The sequence below is a fragment of the Haplochromis burtoni genome, unplaced genomic scaffold (genome assembly GCF_018398535.1).
Source record: "Haplochromis burtoni strain Fernald_Lab_line unplaced genomic scaffold, NCSU_Asbu1 Contig_6, whole genome shotgun sequence".
In the NCBI taxonomy this organism is placed as follows: Eukaryota; Metazoa; Chordata; class Actinopteri; order Cichliformes; family Cichlidae; genus Haplochromis; species Haplochromis burtoni.
The window spans coordinates 4104128-4125442 of NW_024582367.1; the positions used below are offsets into that span (position 1 = coordinate 4104128).

The 21315-nt window shown below is 41.3% G+C and overlaps 1 protein-coding gene across 12 annotated transcripts in view; it reads left to right on the top strand.

Annotated features, from left to right (window-relative positions):
- Positions 1–21315, top strand: part of tanc2b (tetratricopeptide repeat, ankyrin repeat and coiled-coil containing 2b) — a 173121-nt gene that overhangs the window by 147393 nt on the left and 4413 nt on the right. For 10 of the 12 annotated variants that reach the window (XM_014335365.2, XM_014335368.2, XM_014335378.2 and 7 more), the window contains 20 exons: positions 751–1032; positions 1232–1356; positions 3239–3470; positions 5064–5233; positions 5373–5651; positions 6166–6333; positions 6811–6971; positions 7326–7434; positions 7550–7672; positions 7869–8105; positions 8190–8396; positions 10555–10648; positions 11810–11943; positions 12155–12278; positions 12899–13074; positions 13663–13795; positions 14659–14688; positions 15923–16014; positions 20840–20986; positions 21148–21248. In XM_014335365.2, the coding sequence (XP_014190851.1) occupies positions 751–1032; positions 1232–1356; positions 3239–3470; positions 5064–5233; positions 5373–5651; positions 6166–6333; positions 6811–6971; positions 7326–7434; positions 7550–7672; positions 7869–8105; positions 8190–8396; positions 10555–10648; positions 11810–11943; positions 12155–12278; positions 12899–13074; positions 13663–13795; positions 14659–14688; positions 15923–16014; positions 20840–20986; positions 21148–21248 (3124 nt within the window). The remainder of the gene's footprint in view (positions 1–750; positions 1033–1231; positions 1357–3238; positions 3471–5063; positions 5234–5372; positions 5652–6165; positions 6334–6810; positions 6972–7325; positions 7435–7549; positions 7673–7868; positions 8106–8189; positions 8397–10554; positions 10649–11809; positions 11944–12154; positions 12279–12898; positions 13075–13662; positions 13796–14658; positions 14689–15922; positions 16015–20839; positions 20987–21147; positions 21249–21315) is intronic. The other 2 variants (XM_014335366.2, XM_005913571.3) reach the window with 1 other exon arrangement.

Below are 21315 nucleotides of genomic sequence, written 5' to 3' on the forward strand. Positions count from 1 at the left end.
CTTAAAGGAGTGACACCGTCTAGAAAAGAGCGTGTTTTTACTCTCAAAACTCCAACCAGTTTAAAAGATGAGGCCTGGGAGATGACACTCAGAGGCAGCAGACTACATTTTTACACAGATTTTTATCACACAGCTTCTGAAGTTCATACCAGATTCATTTTAGCCTCATTAGTCTTTAATGGTCCATATGTTGTGCTGAAAAGATGCCCAACCTCTGCAGGACTTTAGTTTAATTACTCCCCCTAGTGAGTAGAATCAACAGTCGGCCATGACTGTTAAAAGCAGTCACTCCCTCGACTTCTTAAAAAATATCTTTGACAACCGCGTGAACTCAAAGATTGTTTTGTTGTAAAATATGGGCTGGTAAGTGGGGAAGATCGACAATAAAATGGTGTGAATAATAAATTCCTGGGAAGTAAAAAGTTGTCATCTTTAAGTCTTTAAAGTTAAATTTTCTTGCCTTTAGTGTTCCAGAAAGTGGATTACTCCAGCTACAACTTGTAGGGATAAGTGTGCAAAACATCAAATCAGTGGTGCATTTACTGCCATATTGTGCACCAATGTGTAGCTAATTGTGCACTAATACAAATGGATACATTGTATGCACCTGTATCGAGTTCATGCACGATGTATAATATATTATTACTTGTACTAACGCAACTACAAGGTGGACTATTATTGCAAAAATATTAAAGTAACGACACAGCTTGTCACTGAAATACCACAAACTCATTCTCTATAACCCCGCAGTGCGTTTTGCTCCCTATCGGCCTCAAGACATCGCCCTCAAACCTCTGCTGTTTGAGGTGCCCAGCATCACCATGGACTCGGTCTTCACCGGCCGCGAATGGCTCTTCCAAGAGATCGACGCCCACCTCAACAACCCCAACGTCAGCACCAACCAGGGCGTGGTGATAGTAGGCAACATCGGCTTCGGCAAGACGGCGATTATCTCTCGCTTGGTGGCGCTCAGCTGCCACGGCACCCGCATGAGACAGATTGCTTCAGACAGCCCCCAGGCCTCACCCAAACGTAGGCATATGTTAATTTTAAATATGGTTTGCCTGGTTTTGACTGCACAATCTTAGTAATCACAAAAAAAAAAAACCCAAGCTGACTTCCAGTTTAAAATTGCAGTACTTTGGAAATCTTAATGAGTCTTCAGCCGTTATGTAAAAATATTTCACATATTTGAGCTGCCCTTGAGTGTGTTTGGCTGCCTTGTGTCCAGATGGAGAGGGGCTTCCTCTTACCCAACCCCAGCCTACGCATGGCACCCTTGGAGGAGGCAGCTGTCCCGGGACCCCAGAGATGAGGCGACGTCAGGAGGAAGCCATGAGGAGGCTGGCATCTCAGGTACTGGACACACCTTCACTTTTCAGCCTGCAGTAAACAGACAAAACACAGAAAAAGAATCCGGGTTAAACATTTGTCTCAAAGTATCAAAACACTACAGCTGATTGGTGTGTTTTTGACTTTTCCCCCCTCTCGTAGAGTGCTTTTACAAATGCAAATTATCTATTTTTCAACCATTTGCTTCACAAATAAGTGTGCTTGAAGTGATTGTAATATGAAATTTGATGCTCTTATTTGATTGCCGTATATTAAGGCAGTGTAAGTGCACAAGCTCAAACCACTCATGTGTATTTCTACCTCCTGGCACTTCCATATCCCCCGACTTTTATTTTCACAGCAAAATCAGTTGCCAAATATTGTGTCAAGAGAATTTGCATGCCTCTGTATTGTTTTGGATTTTGCAAAGCGTATCTGACTACCGAGGGGGAAAAAATTCTATTCAATCATCTAAATGGTCATCTAAGATTTAAGGTTAGCCTTGAAATTTCCTTAATTTGATAAGACAATTGTCTTTTCATGTCTTAAATTCACATTGTTAGTAGGATAGCCAGTGACATGCTCTTTTGAAAATACCTTTACCAAGTACATGCGCAGAGATGGCTCATGTTCTGTCAGAAATTATGCAGTTTCAAGCTTTTGAAAGAAAGTTTCTTGCTACCAGCAGGCACTCACAAGGGGCTTAGTCCTGAGGTGGTAGAATTCAAAAACAGGTGCTGGAGATAAGCTGCGACTTTGCCTTTGCCCTTTTGAAACGTTCCAAATTACGTGTGTGGCTCTTTGTTGTGGTAAATGCTTTTAAATGTTGAGCATTAACTTCCTCTAACCTGCCCGCGATGTAAACCCTTTGTGATGTGTGAAGCCGGCTCTCTTTCCTGCTCTTCTTCCTGTCTGCTGTTGCACCTCAGTACCCCCTCCTTCCCCTGCTGCGTAGCCATCTGCATCCCCAGTCCCAGCCTGATGCATTATGCAGATGTGTTTAAAAAAGAAAAAACAACTTTGCCAGGGAGCCTTATGAAATATTTATACCTGCAGAAAGCCATTTCCCAGCCAGGCTATTAGATCGTGTTAACTCTGTGAATTAATAATTGAGCTCACTCCCTTTTTCACCCCTTTTGTTTTAAAGCCCTTTATTCCACTGTGACCAAAAATTAGCATTCCATTTTGATTAGTCTTCTTTTTTTTTACCCCCTTCCTTTTTTCTCACTGCCCTCTGATCGTTGCCACCGCTTCTGAAAATTCAAGCTCTTTGTGATCTCTTAGTCCCCTGGAGTGCTCGGTCACACCTGCTGCTATTGTTTAGCTGGCTAACCTCTCAGAAAATTCACCTGCCCTCTGCTATTTTCCATCTCACCATGTGCCTGTGCAAAAATAACTTTCTTCTTTTAAAACTCATTCTTATATTTGCTTAATCAGTTAATCTGAACATGTTTCAAGTACGTAGCTGTGAATTATGACAGTTTAACACTTGACTCCTTCGTACAACAGTCTTCTCACACATGAGCATGCATGAACTAACTCAGAGTCAGTCTCTTTTGGCAGCCGGAAGCGATGAATTATTAATAGCTAAAACCATACAGCGAAACGAGCAGTATTATGTTTCATTATGCTGCAATCATCCACCATGAAGTTGACTCAATCCCAAATGAGTTGTAGCTGTTGTACACCGGGAAAGCTGGCTTTGCACTGACGGAGCCCTGAAAAAAGTGTTATTTCTAAAAGTGTGTCATGTGTCCCCAAGTGCTCCTTGACACCGATCTTGAGTTTGCAATATCCAGAGGTTGCTCAAGGTTGGGAGTACCAGAGGGAAATGGGGAGTGTTCACCTTTACAATTCTCCAAATGACCTGGCTTGCAATCTTCTCCCAACTCTCTGTCGCCCCCAGGTGGTGGCGTACCACTACTGCCAGGCAGATAACGCCTACACCTGCCTGGTGCCAGAATTTGTGCACAATGTTGCGGCTCTCCTGTGCCGCTCACCGCACCTAGTCGCCTATAGGGAGCAGCTGCTGAGGGAGCCACACCTGCAGAGCATCTTGAGTCTGCGGTCCTGCGTCCAGGACCCCCTGGCCTCCTTTAGGAGAGGGGTCCTGGAGCCTTTGGATGCACTTTACAAAGGTGAAGCATTTAGAGTTTGTATTTCTCAAGTATTTCTGCATATGTGGACAGATTAGCTCAACTAACCTAGGGAGAAGAGGGAAAAATATAATTCTGAAAAAAAAAGGAAAACACTGGAAGATTATTAACTTAAACTATAGCTACCAGTTTGAAATTGCAAAAAATTGTCACTAAACGTAATAAATAGCTTTAAGTGTAGTATTAAGTAAAAGTAGTGGACAGGTGGTTGAAATTGAGTATGTGTTTCTTTATATATTACTTCCAGTTGATCTTGAGCAATAGTTCTCCAGGTTTTTTGATGGCATTTCAAAAATGTTCTTTGGACATTGGCTGCTTTTATTCATTTTCAGTCCAGTCCTTGTACATGAATCGTTTTCAGATCAATGTTTATTTTTAAGCCACTTAACCCTGACCTATAAATCAAGCATTAAAAGGGCACCAAACTCAAAGGAAACAGGCAGTAAACAGACAGCTTAGCAAAGAAAATTTTTTAAATTGTATCTTTAGGCACTTTGTTGCCTGTCACAAAAACCTGATTTTCCTCTGTTTTTTTAGTTGAATCTATGAAAAATGCCAAATATAACAGTTTGACAGGCATGAAATAGTATTTTTGCACCACCAAGGTGATTCATAAAGACCTATTAACAGGAAAAAAATGTCTTATCTTGGCATGCTATGAACAATTTTTTTTTAGGAAACTGGGCAAGTGGAGTACAACTGGCAGGTTTGACAGGGCCTTTAAGGTAGGACAGAATAAAGAAAGGCTGGGATAGGTGGTTTAAAATAGTAACCATTACAATTCAGAGAAAACATGCATATTGCACTTGATCTGCTCTATGTGTTTGACAACATTATATTGTTAAGGTTTAGAGCAGCTACATCTGAGATGTCTGTAAGCTCCATCTTTCCCTTTCAGACATTAGTAGTTTCACTTCAGCTGTTTGAGGTCCTGAGCTGTTTATAATACATAAAAAGGTTCATCTTTTTATTACATGTTTTCACTTAATTTTCTCTGTAGGTCTAAATGTGTTGATAATTTACATATTGAGCTGTAATTTTTAACAAGTTAAAAGTATTTTTCTCACAATTCAAACTTTGTGCCCTTTCACAGTCTAATTTATTCCCTGACTTGACACATTGGTTCAATATTAATTTCCTTATACTCAAAGTACTCACAGTATAATTATTACCATATCAAATTTCTTTCTTAGTGCTTGATCTTCAGTTGTGTTGTGGGCTCGGGAAGATATTTCAGTCAGGACAACTGTAGTCTAGAAAAAATTACATTTCCTTCTTTAGTAATGAATATTTTGGCAGAATGGTTCTGTTCTGGGACCTCTGTTAAACTTCCTCATACATACATGGAAAGCCAGGGCTGAGGAGAACAGCAGCAAGACACAGATGAAAGGAGAAACTGGGGTGGAGGAGGTTTGCAAAGTGGCTTGCACAGGGAGCAGCAGCTGTAGGCAGGTTAAAGCAGCATGCTTTTTAGCTGCGCCATAAGGTGATGTGGACTCGATTGCAGCAATTGGGGCTGAGCTTGACTTCATGGCCTGCCTGAACTTCCTCTAACCTTCACCCTGTGTTTTTCAGAGAGGAAGATTAACTCTGAGGAGGATCTCATTATCCTCATTGACGGCCTCAACGAGGCTGAGTTCCACAAACCAGACTATGGAGACACCATTGTCTCCTTCCTCACCAAAACCATCAATAAGTTCCCTCCCTGGCTCAAACTGGTGGTCACAGTCAGGACCACGCTACAGGTAAACGTCATACCATCTTATTATTTATTTTTGAGCTCTATATGAGTTCCTGTACTTGTGAGTATCTACAGTTTAACAGTATCGTTCTACCAACGTCATGAAAAATGACTTCCTAACTGAAATCATTCTGACTTTCCAGGAGATCACCAACGCGCTGCCTTTTCACCGAATCTCTCTGGACAGCCTGGAGGAGAATGATGCCATAGACCAGGACCTGCAGGGCTACATCCTGCACCGCATCCACAGCAGCCCGGAGATCCAGAACAACATCTCGCTCAATGGCAAGATGGACAACACCACCTTCGGCAAGCTCAGCACCCACCTCAAGGCCCTGAGCCAGGGATCCTACCTGTACCTCAAACTCACCTTTGACCTCATTGAGAAGGGCTACCTTGTCCTCAAAAGCTCCAGCTATAAGGTATAAATTTGTTATGGCTTTCACACTTATGCTAATATACCTAACCCGACACTGACCTCAGAAGTAATGAAGTCTGTGCATGCACGTCACTTATTATTTGCAGATGCACTGCTGGAGAGCTGTTTTTGTTTACCTGCACTCTGACATGCATTGTGTAGAAGTAGTTTCAAATAACTCTGTTTTTGACAGTCTGAATACAACACATCTTTCATAAATTATGCATTTGAAATGTTTTGTTGTAGTATTTCATTATGAAATATTTTATCTCACGCCCCCAGATTCATTTAATTTCATGTATTCAGACAGGCTTCCAAACTTTATTTCTTAAAAAAAACATTAAAAAATGACATCTGATACATATCTGAATCCACATTCTTCTCTCTAAGGAAGAGAAAGTGGAATAGTTGAAGATGGGCTGTACAAACATGATCCATTATTCATGTGGTGTAGGGTTATATCCAGAGGAAATCAACATTACAAATCAGAGTCCCTCCTTCCATCCTTCCTTCCTCAGGTGGTTCCAGTCAACCTGGCTGAGGTATACCTGCTGCAGTGCAACATGCGCTTCCCCACACAGTCATCGTTTGAACGGGCGCTTCCCCTGCTCAACGTGGCTGTGGCCTCGCTCCACCCGCTGAATGATGAGCAGATATATCAGGCCATTAACGCTGGTTCGCTGCAGGTAAGCTATTCCAAAACACACAACACCTCAGACCTTTGGACCTTCTAGTGAGGCCGTCAGTGGAAGAAAACGGTGTTCTTGTTGATATTAAAACTAGACATCCTGTTAAGGGGCAAGGAGGAAATAAAATTCAGCTTTGATGCTTTTTATTGTTGATGATTGATTAAAAACTGCTGGCTTCTGAGTAGGGGTAGACAGAAAATAACTAGTTTTCTTTAATGGGTTTCAATATACAAATATATTGAAAAACTTCAAAATTGCTGAAATACTATTATAGAAGGAAGATTTTCATGTCTTTAAACATTAAAACATCATCCTCTTATTACTCATATTTGTGGTGGTATTTGTGCAGTATTGTTTGCTTCCCTGACTGATATCGACGTCATCTAGGCAGCAAATCCTTAAGAACATAACTGTTGATAAACGCATGCTTTTGATCTCCGATCTTTAACATTGAGACCATGTTTGTGGTGACAGGGCACCCTGGACTGGGAGGATTTCCAGCAGCGTGTAGATAACTTGTCGGTCTTCCTTGTGAAGAGGAGGGATGGCACCAGGATGTTTGTTCACCCCTCCTTCAGAGAGTGGCTGATCTGGAGAGAAGAAGGGGAAAAAACAAAATTCCTGTGCGACCCTAGGTGAGAAGGGGCAGGCAGACATGAGAAAAGAGACTCTCCCCATCATGATTGCTGAAGATGATCGTAAGAAGGTTTAATAAAATCATAATAAAACAGAGGTTTATTAACCGGATTTTGGGGAACATGTGAACAGGTTATTGGATTTTTGGGGAGAAAGCTGTGAAGAATTCACAGGCAGTATTCTCATTATATTTAAAATTGCATCTATAGTGTCACATAATCAGAATCTTTAAATGCAAACGTCTCTGTTTACACTTTATTTTCCTGCATTATAATTAAAACTCCACAGATAACAAAATGTTATGACCTGATGACTCAGTCTCAAGTATTGAAAGTGTTTTTCTGTCTCCACAGGAGTGGGCACACCCTTCTGGCCTTCTGGTTCTCTCGGCTGGAGAACAAGCTGAACAGGCAGCAGACGATTGAGCTGGGCCATCACATCCTCAAAGCACATATCTTCAAGGTATACTGTTGTTTGTCCTCACACTCGTCTATAGATACACACATACACGCCCCCATGCAGCTGTGGTCTAGCTCTGCAGTAATGAATATTTACACACTGTCTCTCTCTTTTCAAGGGTCTCAGCAAGAAAGTCGGAGTTTCCTCATCCATCTTGCAAGGCCTGTGGGTATCCTACAGCACAGAGGGTCTCTCAGCTGCTCTTTCTTCACTCCGAAACCTCTACACTCCAAACATCAAGGTACAGGTGCTAGCACGGCTGAGAGGAGAATATTCAAAAACACTCTGGATACTAAAAAAATGAAAACTTCTCTGACTATGCTTCAAAGAGATCTGCCTCTCTCTGGACTGCGATGGTTTGAATACCCAAAGTCATAGTTTGCAGTGGTAGCTTTTCCTCATATTTCTTTATTTTTGTCTTTAATGCATTTGTTTAGGTGAGCCGGCTGCTGATGTTGGGCGGCGCCAATGTGAACTACCGTACAGAGGTGCTGAACAACGCCCCCATCCTCTGTGTCCACTCCCATTTGGGCTACATGGACATGGTGGCTTTGCTGCTTGAGTTTGGCGCTTCTGTTGACGCACAGTCTGAAAGCGGCCTCACGCCGCTGGGCTACGCTGCTGCTGGCGGGCATATGACAATTGTGACTGCACTCTGCCGCAGGAGAGCGAAGGTTTGTGAACGGAAATGGCAAGGGGAAAAACTGGCCTGATTTCCATGTAACATGTTTTTGATCAAATCTATATCCTGCTACCAGGTGGACCACTTGGATAAGAATGGTCAGTGCGCGCTGGTTCACGCAGCCCTCAGGGGCCACATGGAGGTCGTGAAATATCTTATCCAGTGTGACTGGAGTATGGGGTCGCAACAGCAGTCACCGCAGACTCAACAACAGTCGACCTTCACCAAGAGTCACGCAGTCCAGCAGGCTCTTATCGCTGCAGCCAGTATGGGATACACAGAGGTACAGCAGGGACACATGAATGGGGACGAATTTGGGTTATTATGCTACATAAATGGTTCTTCAAATCTTAACGTGATGATTAAAACCTGGGTACTCAAGCCTAGTCACCTACAGACAGATTTAGACTTGCAATCAATGCATGATTTAGATTTCTGCAGGAAATCTACGTCCTAACTCATGATGTAACTGAATGTAACCCTTCTGAACCCAATGCTGCAACCTTCCATGCCATTCAAGTTGTTGCGGACTGCATTGACCCGACATGTGGTTACACGTCTCGGTATGTGTGCGCCAGGTCACGTGGAAAGTTGCGGTTAAAAGGTTTCGTTATGTTGGAAGTTATAGTGTAGGTTTCCTGCATAAGTCTAAACCATGCATAAATCAGGGAAACAAACAGAGGGAAAGGCTTAAAGCTGAGATGGTTTACATGAGAATCGTACTTAAGGAAAACAGGAATCTCAAACTACATGTTTTTGTTATTTAACTTCTTTAATTAAGTACTTTATTTGTATTTTTTTTTTTTTTCATTTTTGAAAACAAGCGTTAACACATTTTTATTATTTTATTATCAGAGTGTCCTCCAGGACATTGTGAAATGTAATAATAAATATCTTTGAAACACTTTTAATAAGTTATACTTGACAGTCAGTTGTTGACTATATACAGACACTGATCAAACTTTTAGCCTGCTGCATTAAATTATAATGCATATGGAACTTTGATGTTCTGGAGCCTAACTGGACCGCCTTAAATTTTAATTGAATACCACTGCTGTTCAGTTCCTTTGAGCTCATTGCTATTATTGACTATTTTCATTTTGTTGAGTCTCTGTATTAAGTTGTAATAAAAAAAAGTGACATAAAATGCTAGAAGTACTTGTTATTGCACCATTTTTGTGGCTTCGTGTACAACATTCACACCAATGGTGGTGGTAAATCAGATTTAGTAACCCTGTAAAAGAAGCAATAACTATAGAATTTCTCATTGAGGCTTGTTCTGCTGTGTAAGCCATCTGTTAAAGATGCTCTCTGTAGTCATCACTTGTTGGGGGAAGAAAAGGAAGGTTACATTAACTTTTACAAATTTGAAGTCACTTAGAAATGCCACTATTTTTTAAAGTAAGGCTATTAGCATTATATTAATCAGAAATGTTGTAAATGGTGAACAATGCAGTCACTCGTCGCTATTCATTCATTCATTCATTTGCTTTTTGATACACTAGCCACAGATATACTTTTTCAAACATCACTCCTGTTTTTTGTTTGTTTTTCAACCCCATTGACAGTTTTATGGTGTTAAAATTCCAGCTGATCATGTTAGCTCAGCTCAAAATTCAGATTTCAGAGTACAAGTTCAGTTTTTATAGGTTTGCTGTCCCCTTAGGAATAATTTTCTTCTGAGACTTTGTTTTCACACAACAGGATGTGCTACTCCCTTCCCAAACCACCACAAAGTTAATCAAGCTGCCAGCTGAGGCCTGTTAGGAGTTTATTTCTCAGATTGTGATGTTCCTATCCTCTCGCTCAGTTATGCAGCGATGTCTTCCACTTCTTTCTGTTTTGGGAGGGGAGTAGTACAGACCGCTGTATGAGAACTGAAATGCGGTTCATTTCTGAGAACTTAATTAGATTCAGAATAAAGAGGCTTTTGGTCTTTTTAAGAGGGACAAGAAAATGATGCTCCGAATACTCAACTGTCCAAATGTGCCTATTTAATCAGCAGAACAGTTTTCATATTTAAAACTGGATAATTGGATAAACATACAATAGGTTACACAATGTGTCACTGAAACATGGGCGTGATGATTGCTGATAATTGGCCTATCTGGTATGTTTGTGTGTAACTACCAGCTGTTAATCACACGTACCTGCTGTAGGGTTTGGAGAAAAAAGCACTTTGGACATTTTTAAATATATGAATTATATGAAGTTAAGCTGGATGGTAAATGTAATGCGATTCCTAATGTCAGCTCACTGTAATATAAATATATTCTGCAGTTGACTGGCAGAGATCTGGTTGTCAGCACTGTTGCTGATGACTTGTGTACAATCCTGTCTCTCAGATCAGATTACAGCAGATTTAAAGGGTAGTAGATTTTGCTCTGTAAGAGGAAACTTGGACATTAATCAGTGCCATCTTGAATCCTGTTCTCCATCAGATCGTGTCTTACCTGCTGGACCTGCCAGAGAAAGATGAAGAGGAGGTGGAGCGGGCTCAGATCAATAACTTTGACACCCTGTGGGGAGAGACAGGTGGGAATCCATACTGTAACTGAGCATTATGCATCTAAAACCACCAGTTCAGAATAACAGATGACTGTGAATGCTCATGTTAAATCCCCTGTGCAAATGCAAAGATGTATCATCGTTTTTTCCCCATAAAGTTCAGACTGATGGAGTTTCTGTGAGAGGGTTTTTCACTGCGAGGCAGAGCGCTGCAGTGCGGATGTGGGAGATGTTTCTTGTGTGTCTGCTGCTGGCTGCTGCTGCGTCAGACGCTGATGACAGTGCAGTGGTGTCATTGGAGCATAGACAGGGCTGGGCCCACACAGGGGAGAGGAGGGGGGCTTTGACTGAGCTCTAGGGTGCTTAGAAATGACTAGTCTGATTGCAGGATGTTGAGAAATGTAATGTATCATTATAACCTAGAGCTATAAAACCTCATTGCAATCTTTAGTGCCCCTGCTACAGTTTTGGAACGACTGTCTTCTCACTGTTGAAGAGGGGGAGTCATTCAGCTCTGCTTTCATTGTTTATAAGGGTTCAAAAGGGTAACAGCTGTTCTGGCACATGATTTCCAATCCCAGTGTTACTAGATAGGTCAAGTGGAAGTATGTTAACAGCCTGAGGGAGACTATGCATATTGACACTTAGAGTTTATGATATACCTAAATGTTTCTCCAGCAAAGAACAAGTAGGTTAAAGCTGGGCTCACACTACCAGGTCTGCTGTCGCTCTGATTCAGTCTGCTGAAATGATTTCAATTACATCTCTCCTCTCCTCATCACTTAAAGTACCTGCGTCTTATGTACATTAAAGCAATAATCAAGTCAGTATGTGTAAGTGTAATCTCTATGAACCTAAAGCTCGAGCTTCATACTGGTCTAAACTCTCTTTCTCACAGAGAGAGGATATCCTTAATATGGTCATCGGGCTCAGCGGTCTCTCAAGTCTGTTATTCAAATTAGAATAAAGTGAAAGGGAAAGGCGTTCAAATGGCTTACTTCAGACAGAGGATGAATTAGGGGCTCAAGTCCCAGCATGAGATTAATAAGGATTCTTTTGACTTACTAAAAAACGAAGATATGCAATTATGCAAAAAAGTATGGAGTTGGAAATGAGCAGATGATAATATGCTAATTTTGTGCTCCTAACTAGCCATAACATCACACGGTTGTGTATCTGTGCATTCAGCTCTAACTGCAGCCTCTGGTCGTGGGAAGCTGGAGGTTTGCCGTCTGTTACTGGAGCAGGGTGCAGCTGTGGCTCAGCCCAACAGGCGAGGCATCGTCCCACTGTTCAGCGCCGTCCGGCAGGGACACTGGCAGGTCAGTGGCCACCTGATCCTATTTGCTAAATGAATATATTTTGCTTTGCAAAAAAATGAAAAATTTGGATGCATCTCATTAGGCTTTGGGAAAAGCTTAATTTTCCCTGCTGTTGCCTAATCTAACTGTCAGAGTAATAGTTTTAAAAATGAATTTCTAGCTGCAGTTTTCGTGTTAACTTATCTCTTTGATGTTGCATTGGGTGTTGCAGATAGTGGACCTTTTACTTACACATGGAGCAGATGTGAACCTGGCTGACAAGCAGGGTCGTACACCTCTGATGATGGCTGCCTCAGAAGGACACCTGGGAACTGTTGAGTTTTTACTAGTTCAAGGTGAATAAAGAAAAGAACTTGAAAGCAAATTGAAACTCAGTCAGGTCAATGTATTTAGCTAAAAAAATACTTCTGTCACAGCAGGAAACCGATACAACATTGTAATTGTTGTTGGGAAGTGTTTGTGCACATCTCTCAACAGATCTTCTGAACCCAAATAGTGAAGGGAAGAAATATGTGTCGGTATTTGCCTGATGGTCATGCTAGCACTGCTAAATGTTTCTGTATTTGGACTGGGTGCAAACACAAAGTTGTATATCAAAGTCAGACATGATGGATGGCAGGAGAATCAGATTTGACAGGTCACAGGAGCCAGCGAAGGATAAAAGAAAATCCCCTTAAAATGGAAAAGATTCAAAGCAAATATATTTGCCTCAAATTGATTTGAGATTACAACACAAGAATACTGACTGCACTAATAAAACTGAACCTAATTACGGTTTTCAAATTATGTTTACTGTAATTGGATCCAAATGAAATCAATGGCAAATTTACAAAATCAATCAAAAGTAATACAGCAGTTAGTTATTAAAAAAACAGAGACACACAAATTCAAACCAGCCAACCACAGATGGAGATTACTCTGAGATGGAGTACAAAAATACTGTTTCCTGTCCCAGGAGCCTCCCTGTCATTGATGGATAAGGAGGGTCTAACTGCTCTGAGCTGGGCGTGTCTGAAAGGCCATTTACCTGTTGTCCGCTGCCTGGTGGAGAGCGGAGCCGCCACTGACCACGCGGACAAGAACGGACGCACGCCCCTCGACCTGGCTGCCTTCTACGGCGACTCTGAAGTGGTATGTAGCTAATGTGGAAACCAAAGGAATGCATATACGACACCCATACGTAGCTCGTATGTGTCTGAGCAGGTTTTTATATTGCTGACATTGATTTAGCAAATTTGTAACTAGCTTAGCTATTTCTATGGTAAGCTATAGAGTAGTATGATTTATTTTTTATAGACAGAGGTGTCAAACATAAGGCCAAGGGGCCAGAATGGGCCTGGCAAAGACCCTAATCCGGCCCCACTGGGCATATTTCAAACATTTTAAGGAAAGCACCAAATTTTGACTTTTAAGTATATTTTCACAAGTTCTACAACATTACCTTTACTGATAAAGACCTCCCAAATGGTCATACATAATAATAATAATAATAACTATCAGCAATTTGACCTACAGTAACTCGTCTTGCTGGATCAGACCACACCAGCCTTCACTTCTCACGTGCATCAGAGACTCCTTGGCCAACCATGGCCCCCGTTGCTGGTTCATCACTGTTCCTTTGTTGGCGTAATGTACAAGAGAGGCTTTGGAATCCTGGATGATATGTCTCTCTGTCCTTCTCTTTTTCGCTCATTCACTCCATTTTCTTTGTCTCTCCAGGTCCAGTTCTTGGTGGACCATGGGGCCATGATAGAGCACGTAGACTACAGCGGGATGCGTCCTCTGGACAGAGCAGTGGGCTGCAGAAACACGTCCGTGGTAGTCGCCCTGCTAAAGAAAGGAGCCAAGATAGGTAAGAGCAAGTTGACAGAATTAAAGAACCTATTATTTAGCAAACGGACGAGGGACTCTTAAGTGCAGCACCTTTGTTCTGTAGCGCCACATAACAGCATTATTTGCCTGCTGTGAAATAAGATACAATTGGAGATTGTATTTTGGCTGAAAAGGTCATGCATCGGCGTTTAAGCATGAGCTGCATGAAAGACTATAAAAGGAGAATTCACAAGATGATTGTGTACACACTTCCTGCTGGTCATTATAGAGCACTGTAGTACTCCAGTGTAATAAGCCATGGATTCAGGTTTGTGTCTCCATGTAGCATAAACAACTTCCTGCTACTGTATGCCATCCCACCCCCCTGGTGCTGCTTCTCCACAGCTATTTATGGCACTGATGTGTTTCTTTTTATTGTACTACTGTTGCTGTTGTGTTGTTTTGCTTTCTCTCTCTCTGTCATGTTCTCTCAGCGCCTCTGTTTGTCTCTATCGCTCACGCTATCTCCCTGTTTCTCTCACAATCACGTCCTCTCTCTCGATTCCTCTGCGGTTGCTCAGAGACAGGTTGTTATTAGCGCTTGCGGTGGTTTCTTTTTGTTTTTTTCTTTTGTATCTTTTTGCTGAGGCACTTATCTCCGCTTCTCACTGCTGCTTGTATTCCTTTTCTCACTTCTCTTCCTCCTCCACCATCATCACCTCTCTTCTCTTTCACCCTCCTGCTGTTTCTATCTCTTTCTTTCCTCTCATTCCTACGCACTCCTACACCCCTGTTTCCCTGCAACCCTGCCCTCCCCTTCCTACTTACACTCCATCTCTTGCTCATGACCTCCCTCCTCTTCCCCTCTTACTCCTATCCCCCCGCCTCTCTCTCCGGCCCCAGGATGTCAGACGCTGCCCAGTCGGCCCCGAGGTAAAGCCAAGGCTGTCGACTTCTCACCCTACCAGGCATTTTGACAGCTCTATCTCCTCTCTCTGTGTTGTCTGTGTCGTCCTAAGTGTCGGCAGGCGAGCTTAGCTACCAAAAACCTTCCCAAACTGACAAATAATAACATGCAAAGGTATTAGCACTGACAGAGACGCAGTCGGGATTGCCTAGAGGTAGATGCTAACGTTGAAGTGGTTAATGACAGCATGCCCAGCCTCCAGCCTGTGACGTCGTATCAAGGTGTTGACCCTCCATCCCACAGATGCATGACGGAAGCCCACAGTAACTCTTGCGTGGTAGTGATTTAGCGTCACTGCATGTATTTGTAATACCTCTGTGCCACCGCCACCACAGACTGCAGTGATAAACCATCCTCCAGACGTTTTGTCAGTGTCAGCTAGGCCAGGCAGCAGCATTCCCACCCTCACCACCAGTTCAGGGGACAGCTTACGCCTGCAGAGCCCCGTTTTATCCCTCCTGCTTGCCTCTTTTGTTTTTCCCGTAACTGCCCCTGTGTCTCCTTGTGCTAAATCCTCCTCCTTTTCATCTCTGTGGTGTGTGCACATGTGTCAAGGATTGCTGTTGCGCAGATACAACAAAGACCGTTTCAGTCAAGGGATTGTGTTTGATTTCTCAATCATTTTTTTCCCCTGTTAGTTTTTTTTCCCCCGTTTGATTTTCTTGCTTTTTAATCACGTCTGTGAATTACTGTACACCTGCACTTCTTAACAAGACAGAAACTGTGTCTTAGTAGAAAGTCATGACAGTATGCTTTGATTTAATTTCTCTGTATACACATCTACACTAGGTTGCCTGGGCCAAAACATATTTGCAGATATTATATAATTAATTGTTAAAAAAAATAAAAATAAAAAGCCACTTTTCACAACAATGACAATGCTAATTTTTGTACGACAAATAAGCACTTTTAAAAAATGATTGGCAAATAGCATTTGACCCAGGCATGATGTCACGATGGTGACAGTGCTCTCGAGGTGTCAGGATAGTTTTTTATTTATTTTTTCGTAATCTTTCCTCTGCAGTGGATTGCCTGTCTTTTCTCTTCCATTCCTCCATTTTGACTGTTGTCCTCATTCCTGTTATTATTGTTGTGTGTACTGTGACTCCCAGTCGCTCCTCTCCTCTTTCTCCTCCTGCTCCTTCTCTCTGCTTATTACTGCGTGTCTTTCTTTCATCTGCTCCCCCCTTTGTCACACAGGTCCAGCCACGTGGGCTATGGCCACCTCCAAACCCGACATCATGATCATCTTACTCAGCAAACTCATCGAGGAAGGAGACAGTTTCTACAAGGTCAGAGAACAGGCTGTGCACTCAGCAGCTCAGATTTCATACTGTGAATGAAAGATGGGTTATGGATATCCTTTATATGCAAGTTTAAAGATGCCTTTTTGGTAAAGTCATAAACTCCCATTGAAAAATTCTGATCTTTGTGTCGCATATCTGGCTATAAATCATATCCATATTAGAATATTCATAAAGCCAAAGACATTATTTAAATAAGATCTCAGTAGTGTTTGTCCACAAATGAATTTATATGGCTAATTAGATATTTTGCAATTTATCCATCTAGATTGTTTTGGTGCACGTTGCCCAATTTTGGAAGCTAGTACATGCCTATCCCCCATCTTTGTGAACACGAGAATGAAATGACGTAGGAGTTTCAAAGGAATACTATAGATACATCTTCTCAAACATCATAGGTGTGTTTGACTGTCTGTGACCTTGACTTGAGTGTCAAGGTCACAGAGTTTTCTGAAAATACTGTGAATGCGATAACTTGAGAAAGATGCCATCTTGGATTTTCAAATTAATATCATAGATCCATCTGCTTGGAGGGTGAGGGGTAGCCCACCAGTATTTTCTAATGTGTTATAGGTGCTTAAACGGTACAAATGGACTATTTTAGCCTGTGATGTAGTCGCTAGAGAATATTATGGTGCAAAAATATATTGGGCATAAGTTTTGTGGATATAAAATACATATCATTGGGAAATTAAAATCACACTATGTTCTCATAAGGTGTTACAAGTGGGTATTTTAAACCTCTTTTTAGGTGGTTGGGAAAAATGATGACATCATAATATCTGGTTTAGAATTGAAGATGAAGTGCCTGCGTGCTCTTTATGGTTCTTCATAAAGATCTTGGCTCAAGAGTTGGGAGTTCGCCTTGTAATCGGAAGGTTGCCGGTTCGAGCCCCGGCTTGGACAGTCTCGATCGTTGTGTCCTTGGGCAAGACACTTCACCCGTTGCCTACTGGTGGTGGTCAGAGGGCCCGGTGGCGCCAGTGTCCGGCAGCCTCGCTTCTGTCAGTGCGCCCCAGGGTGGCTGTGGCTACAATGTAGCTTGCAATCACCAGTGTGTGAATGGGTGGATGACTGGATGTGTAAAGCGCTTTGGGGTCCTTAGGGACTAGTAAAGCGCTATATAAATACAGGCCATTTACCATTTCAACTCCTGATCATGTCGGGGAAAATTTGCATTGGCTATTTGCTGTAATGATCTTTTCTTTCACTTAAAATAAATGGAATTAAAGAGGACCCAGCTTACGGTGCTAAAAGTGGAAACAATGCTAAAAAAATAACTTAGCAGAAATGTCTCTTTCCAGAAATCAGTTTCTCAAAATAAATCGAGAGCAGTTTTGTTTGGGGAAACCGCTCAGATGCTTGACTGTAATGCCGGCTAGCTGCATGCTTCTTCTGGCTGATCATTGTAGTTTATTAAAAAGAAAATAGTTCCTACATAAAACAGCTTACACCAAAATGTATTACACGATTTGATTTGATGCAATTTATTTATTTGTCGTTTGGTTTTTGGAAAGAAACTAAATGTATTTTAAGAAGGTAGAAATCTTCTATTCTGTCTATTCTACAAAACTTGGCAATTCACAACAAAACCATCCAGATGGATGAATAGCACTGCAACAGTACTTGGAAAAAATGATTTTGGAATTTGGATGCAGTGATTAGTCCAGCTGGCTCCATACAAGAAAGTTCCTGATTCAAAATAACTGATTGTAATCATGTATTGGGTGGAAAATAAATGCTTACCAGCTGAAACATCAAATATCTGAAGAATATGAAGTTTTCATGTTATCCTGTGTGGGTACTTCTTTGCACAGTCCAAATACATGCTTGGTAGGTTAATTAGTGATTAGAAGTTGTCTGTAGGAATGAATGTAATGTGTGCTATCATCCCATTATCGCTAGAATATATTAATATCGCAATAGTGTGCCCTGAGGTGGATAAGTGCTGAAGAAATAAGTAAATATATGTGTGTGTGTGTATATATATGTATATATATATATTAGGGGTTCAACAATACATGTATCGGTATTGAACCGTTCGATACAGTGCTTTCGGTTTGGTAAGCATGTGTATGAACAATACAAAATTTTTAATTTATTTTATCAACTTTTCTTCTGACGATGCTGTCTGTGTTGAGAGCTCAGAGGATCTGCGTTCGACTACTCCGCCTAGGCTGTACTGTCGAGCGCAGATCCACTGAGCGCAGCGCAAGCTAGTGAGACAGAAGCTAAGCTCGTAGCAACGTGGCAACTGCCTCAACGCTACCCGAAATTGAGCCTCCTCCACCCTCATTCAGATCTGGCGTTTGGAACTCTTTTGGTTTTCATGTGAAGTATGACCCTGATGGACAAAGGTAAAACAGTATGTCGGATGTGCCACGCAATGCTCAATTATATTGGTGGGAACTAGTGCGTAGCACAGTTAGTTCGTTAACATGTTGACACCGTCCAGCCCCACGCATGGAGCAATCCGCGGTAACTTGTTAACGGAGATTTGCCGCGTTATGGCGTTAACATCATTTTAATGAGATTAACGCTGACAGCACTAGTGGGAACACAATGAATATGACTGCACATTTACGCTGACATCATCCTAGTGCAAAGACAAGTGGAAGCAGACAAAAACAACAAGCATGCATGCTACAAACTTCACCTGAGTCATTTAGACAGCCGTTAGCACATGATTCTCCTTATGGGGACCTGATATGTTTAATATGCTGCAGAGAATATACCACCGAAGAAGCGTATAGTATAGCTTTTATTTTGGAAAGAGCCATTTCTCTGTTATAAACTGTCTTTTCCAAAGATGAGCGATTTCTCGATCGGATAGATTTATTTATTTTTTTATTCTTTTGTTTCAGCAACATTAAATTTAAAAACTACTTTTGAGTTAAAATATTTTGTATCGAAAAAATATCGAACCTGACACCAAAGTATCGAACCGAACCGTGAATTTTGTGTATCGTTGCACCCCTAATATATATGTGTATATATATGTGTATGTGTGTATATATATATGTGTATGTGTTAGTATATATATAGTGTTAGTATATATATATATATATATATATATATTATATATATATATATATATATATATGTGTATATATATTGTGTATATATATGTGTTGTATATTGTGTGTGTATATATGTGTGTGTATTGTTATATATGTGTGTATATATATGTGTGTATATATATGTGTGTATATATATATATATTATGTATATATGTGTGATATATATATATATGGATAGTCTATGTCAACAAGATGGTTTAGATCACTAATTCAGATCCATGAACCCTCAGGTTGGAGTCTAGAACAATAGGATCGATCGTCAAAGTTCTAAGATCAGTCCTGCATTCTTCCATGGCCAAGTCTGGCTCGTGTCTGAGATCGATCCCGTGTAAGACTCTATAGGTGGATACCTAGCGTGTTAGACTCAGAGCCTTAGGTCACCCTGGTCACCTATGCTAAGCGAGCCTACCGCAGACATGAGCGAGACAGATAAATATGAAGGCATGCCGGCTCGGACGTCGCCCGGATCAACAAGGTCCGCGTCAGGTGTTGAGGAACCAGGGCACCCTGACGAAAAGTGGGCTACTGGAACAAGAAGGCATCGGTGGGCAAGAGAGAAAACAGGGCGTTGTTGGAATGCTACTACGCAAGTAACCCCGGCGGAAGGGGCTACATGTAGGGGATCCCACAGCTAGGCGAGTGGCTCCAGCAGATCCCGGAATAACATCGGAGATCTCTGTCCAGAAGAGCGCAGTCCTGGGAACAGCTAAGATACTGCGCAGGACCCTCAAGCTCCCAGGCCTCTGGTGAGGACCCGAGCTTCGAAGGATAAACCGCCCGCAGGGGCGTGCTGGGTGTTATAAAATAAAATCTGTTGAATTAGATTTTGAATTATAAATATACTAGGAAATTTCACAACATGTCAAATAGAGGTGGGAATCACCATACAACTCACGATATGACATTATCACAATACTTAACGCACAATACAATATTATTGCAATTTTTAAAAATATTTTGCGATATTCAGATTCTGTACATAAAGGTAAACTTTATCAATATTCATTTTATCTAATATCAAAGTCTCACACTCAGTCTTTCTCTCATTTCAGTCAGTTTTATTGTTGACAAACTGAACGGTTTGTATTACAGTCTAGTCCAACTTAACTGAATGCAACCATCTGGTACAATTATAGCTATTCTGAACTATGAAATTTATGAAAACTATGCAGCCCCTTCAGCAACTGAAGAATTTGAAAGTAAATTAAAACAAAATATAATTTTACATTAAATAAAAAAAGTTTTAAACTTAATTAAAATAAAACATGTCTTAAATTAAAATAAGTAAACTGTCATGTTTATTGCTGCCAAAAAACAAGTTAAACACATTTGGACAGTGAAGGAATGTCAGGATTCTTGCTCAGAAAAAGGATCAACATGCTCTGAAGTCAGTTCAGCCACAAAAACTTTTTTGTAACAAAATATCGATTTCTGCTGTCCCTGTATCGATACATTATTAGCAAACAAAATATCACGATACTACACAGTATCGATTTTCCCCCCACCCCTAATATATAGTGTGGTAATAGTCAGGCATCGTTGTGTGTGTGTGTGTGTGTGTGTGTGTGTGTGGTGTGTGTGTGTGTGTGTGTGTGTGTGTCGTGTGTGTGTGTGTGTGTGTCTGTTTTTGATTTTGTTTGTGTATATATATGTGTTTGTGTGTGTGTGTGTGTGTGTATATATATCATAAATGAAGGATAAGCCAGATGTATCTTTTTGTATTTGTCCAACAGAAGGGGAAGGTGAAGGAGGCTGCACAGCGTTATCAGTACGCTCTCAAAAAGTTTCCACGCGAAGGCTTCAGCGAGGACCTTAAGACATTCAGGGAACTCAAAGTATCGCTCTTCCTCAACCTGTCCCGATGTCGAAGGAAAATGAACGTAAGTCAGCAGAAAAGCAGCAACAGTGAAAAACACTAAATTGTTAAAACTGAAGGATGTTACTAAAGCCTATGATGGTTAATGATACTATTGGCCACATGTCAATTTCTCTCACTGTTCTGTAGTGTTCATTATTCTTCTCCTGTGCTTAATCTCTCCAGGACTTTGGGATGGCTGAGGAATTTGCTACTAAAGCGCTCGAACTGAAACCAAAATCTTATGAGGCATACTACGCCAGGGCACGCGCCAAGCGTAGCAGCAGGTACACTCATTTTTATCCTTGTACAGATCAGAAGAATGCTTTCCTTTTTCCTTACCCCTTTCTCCGT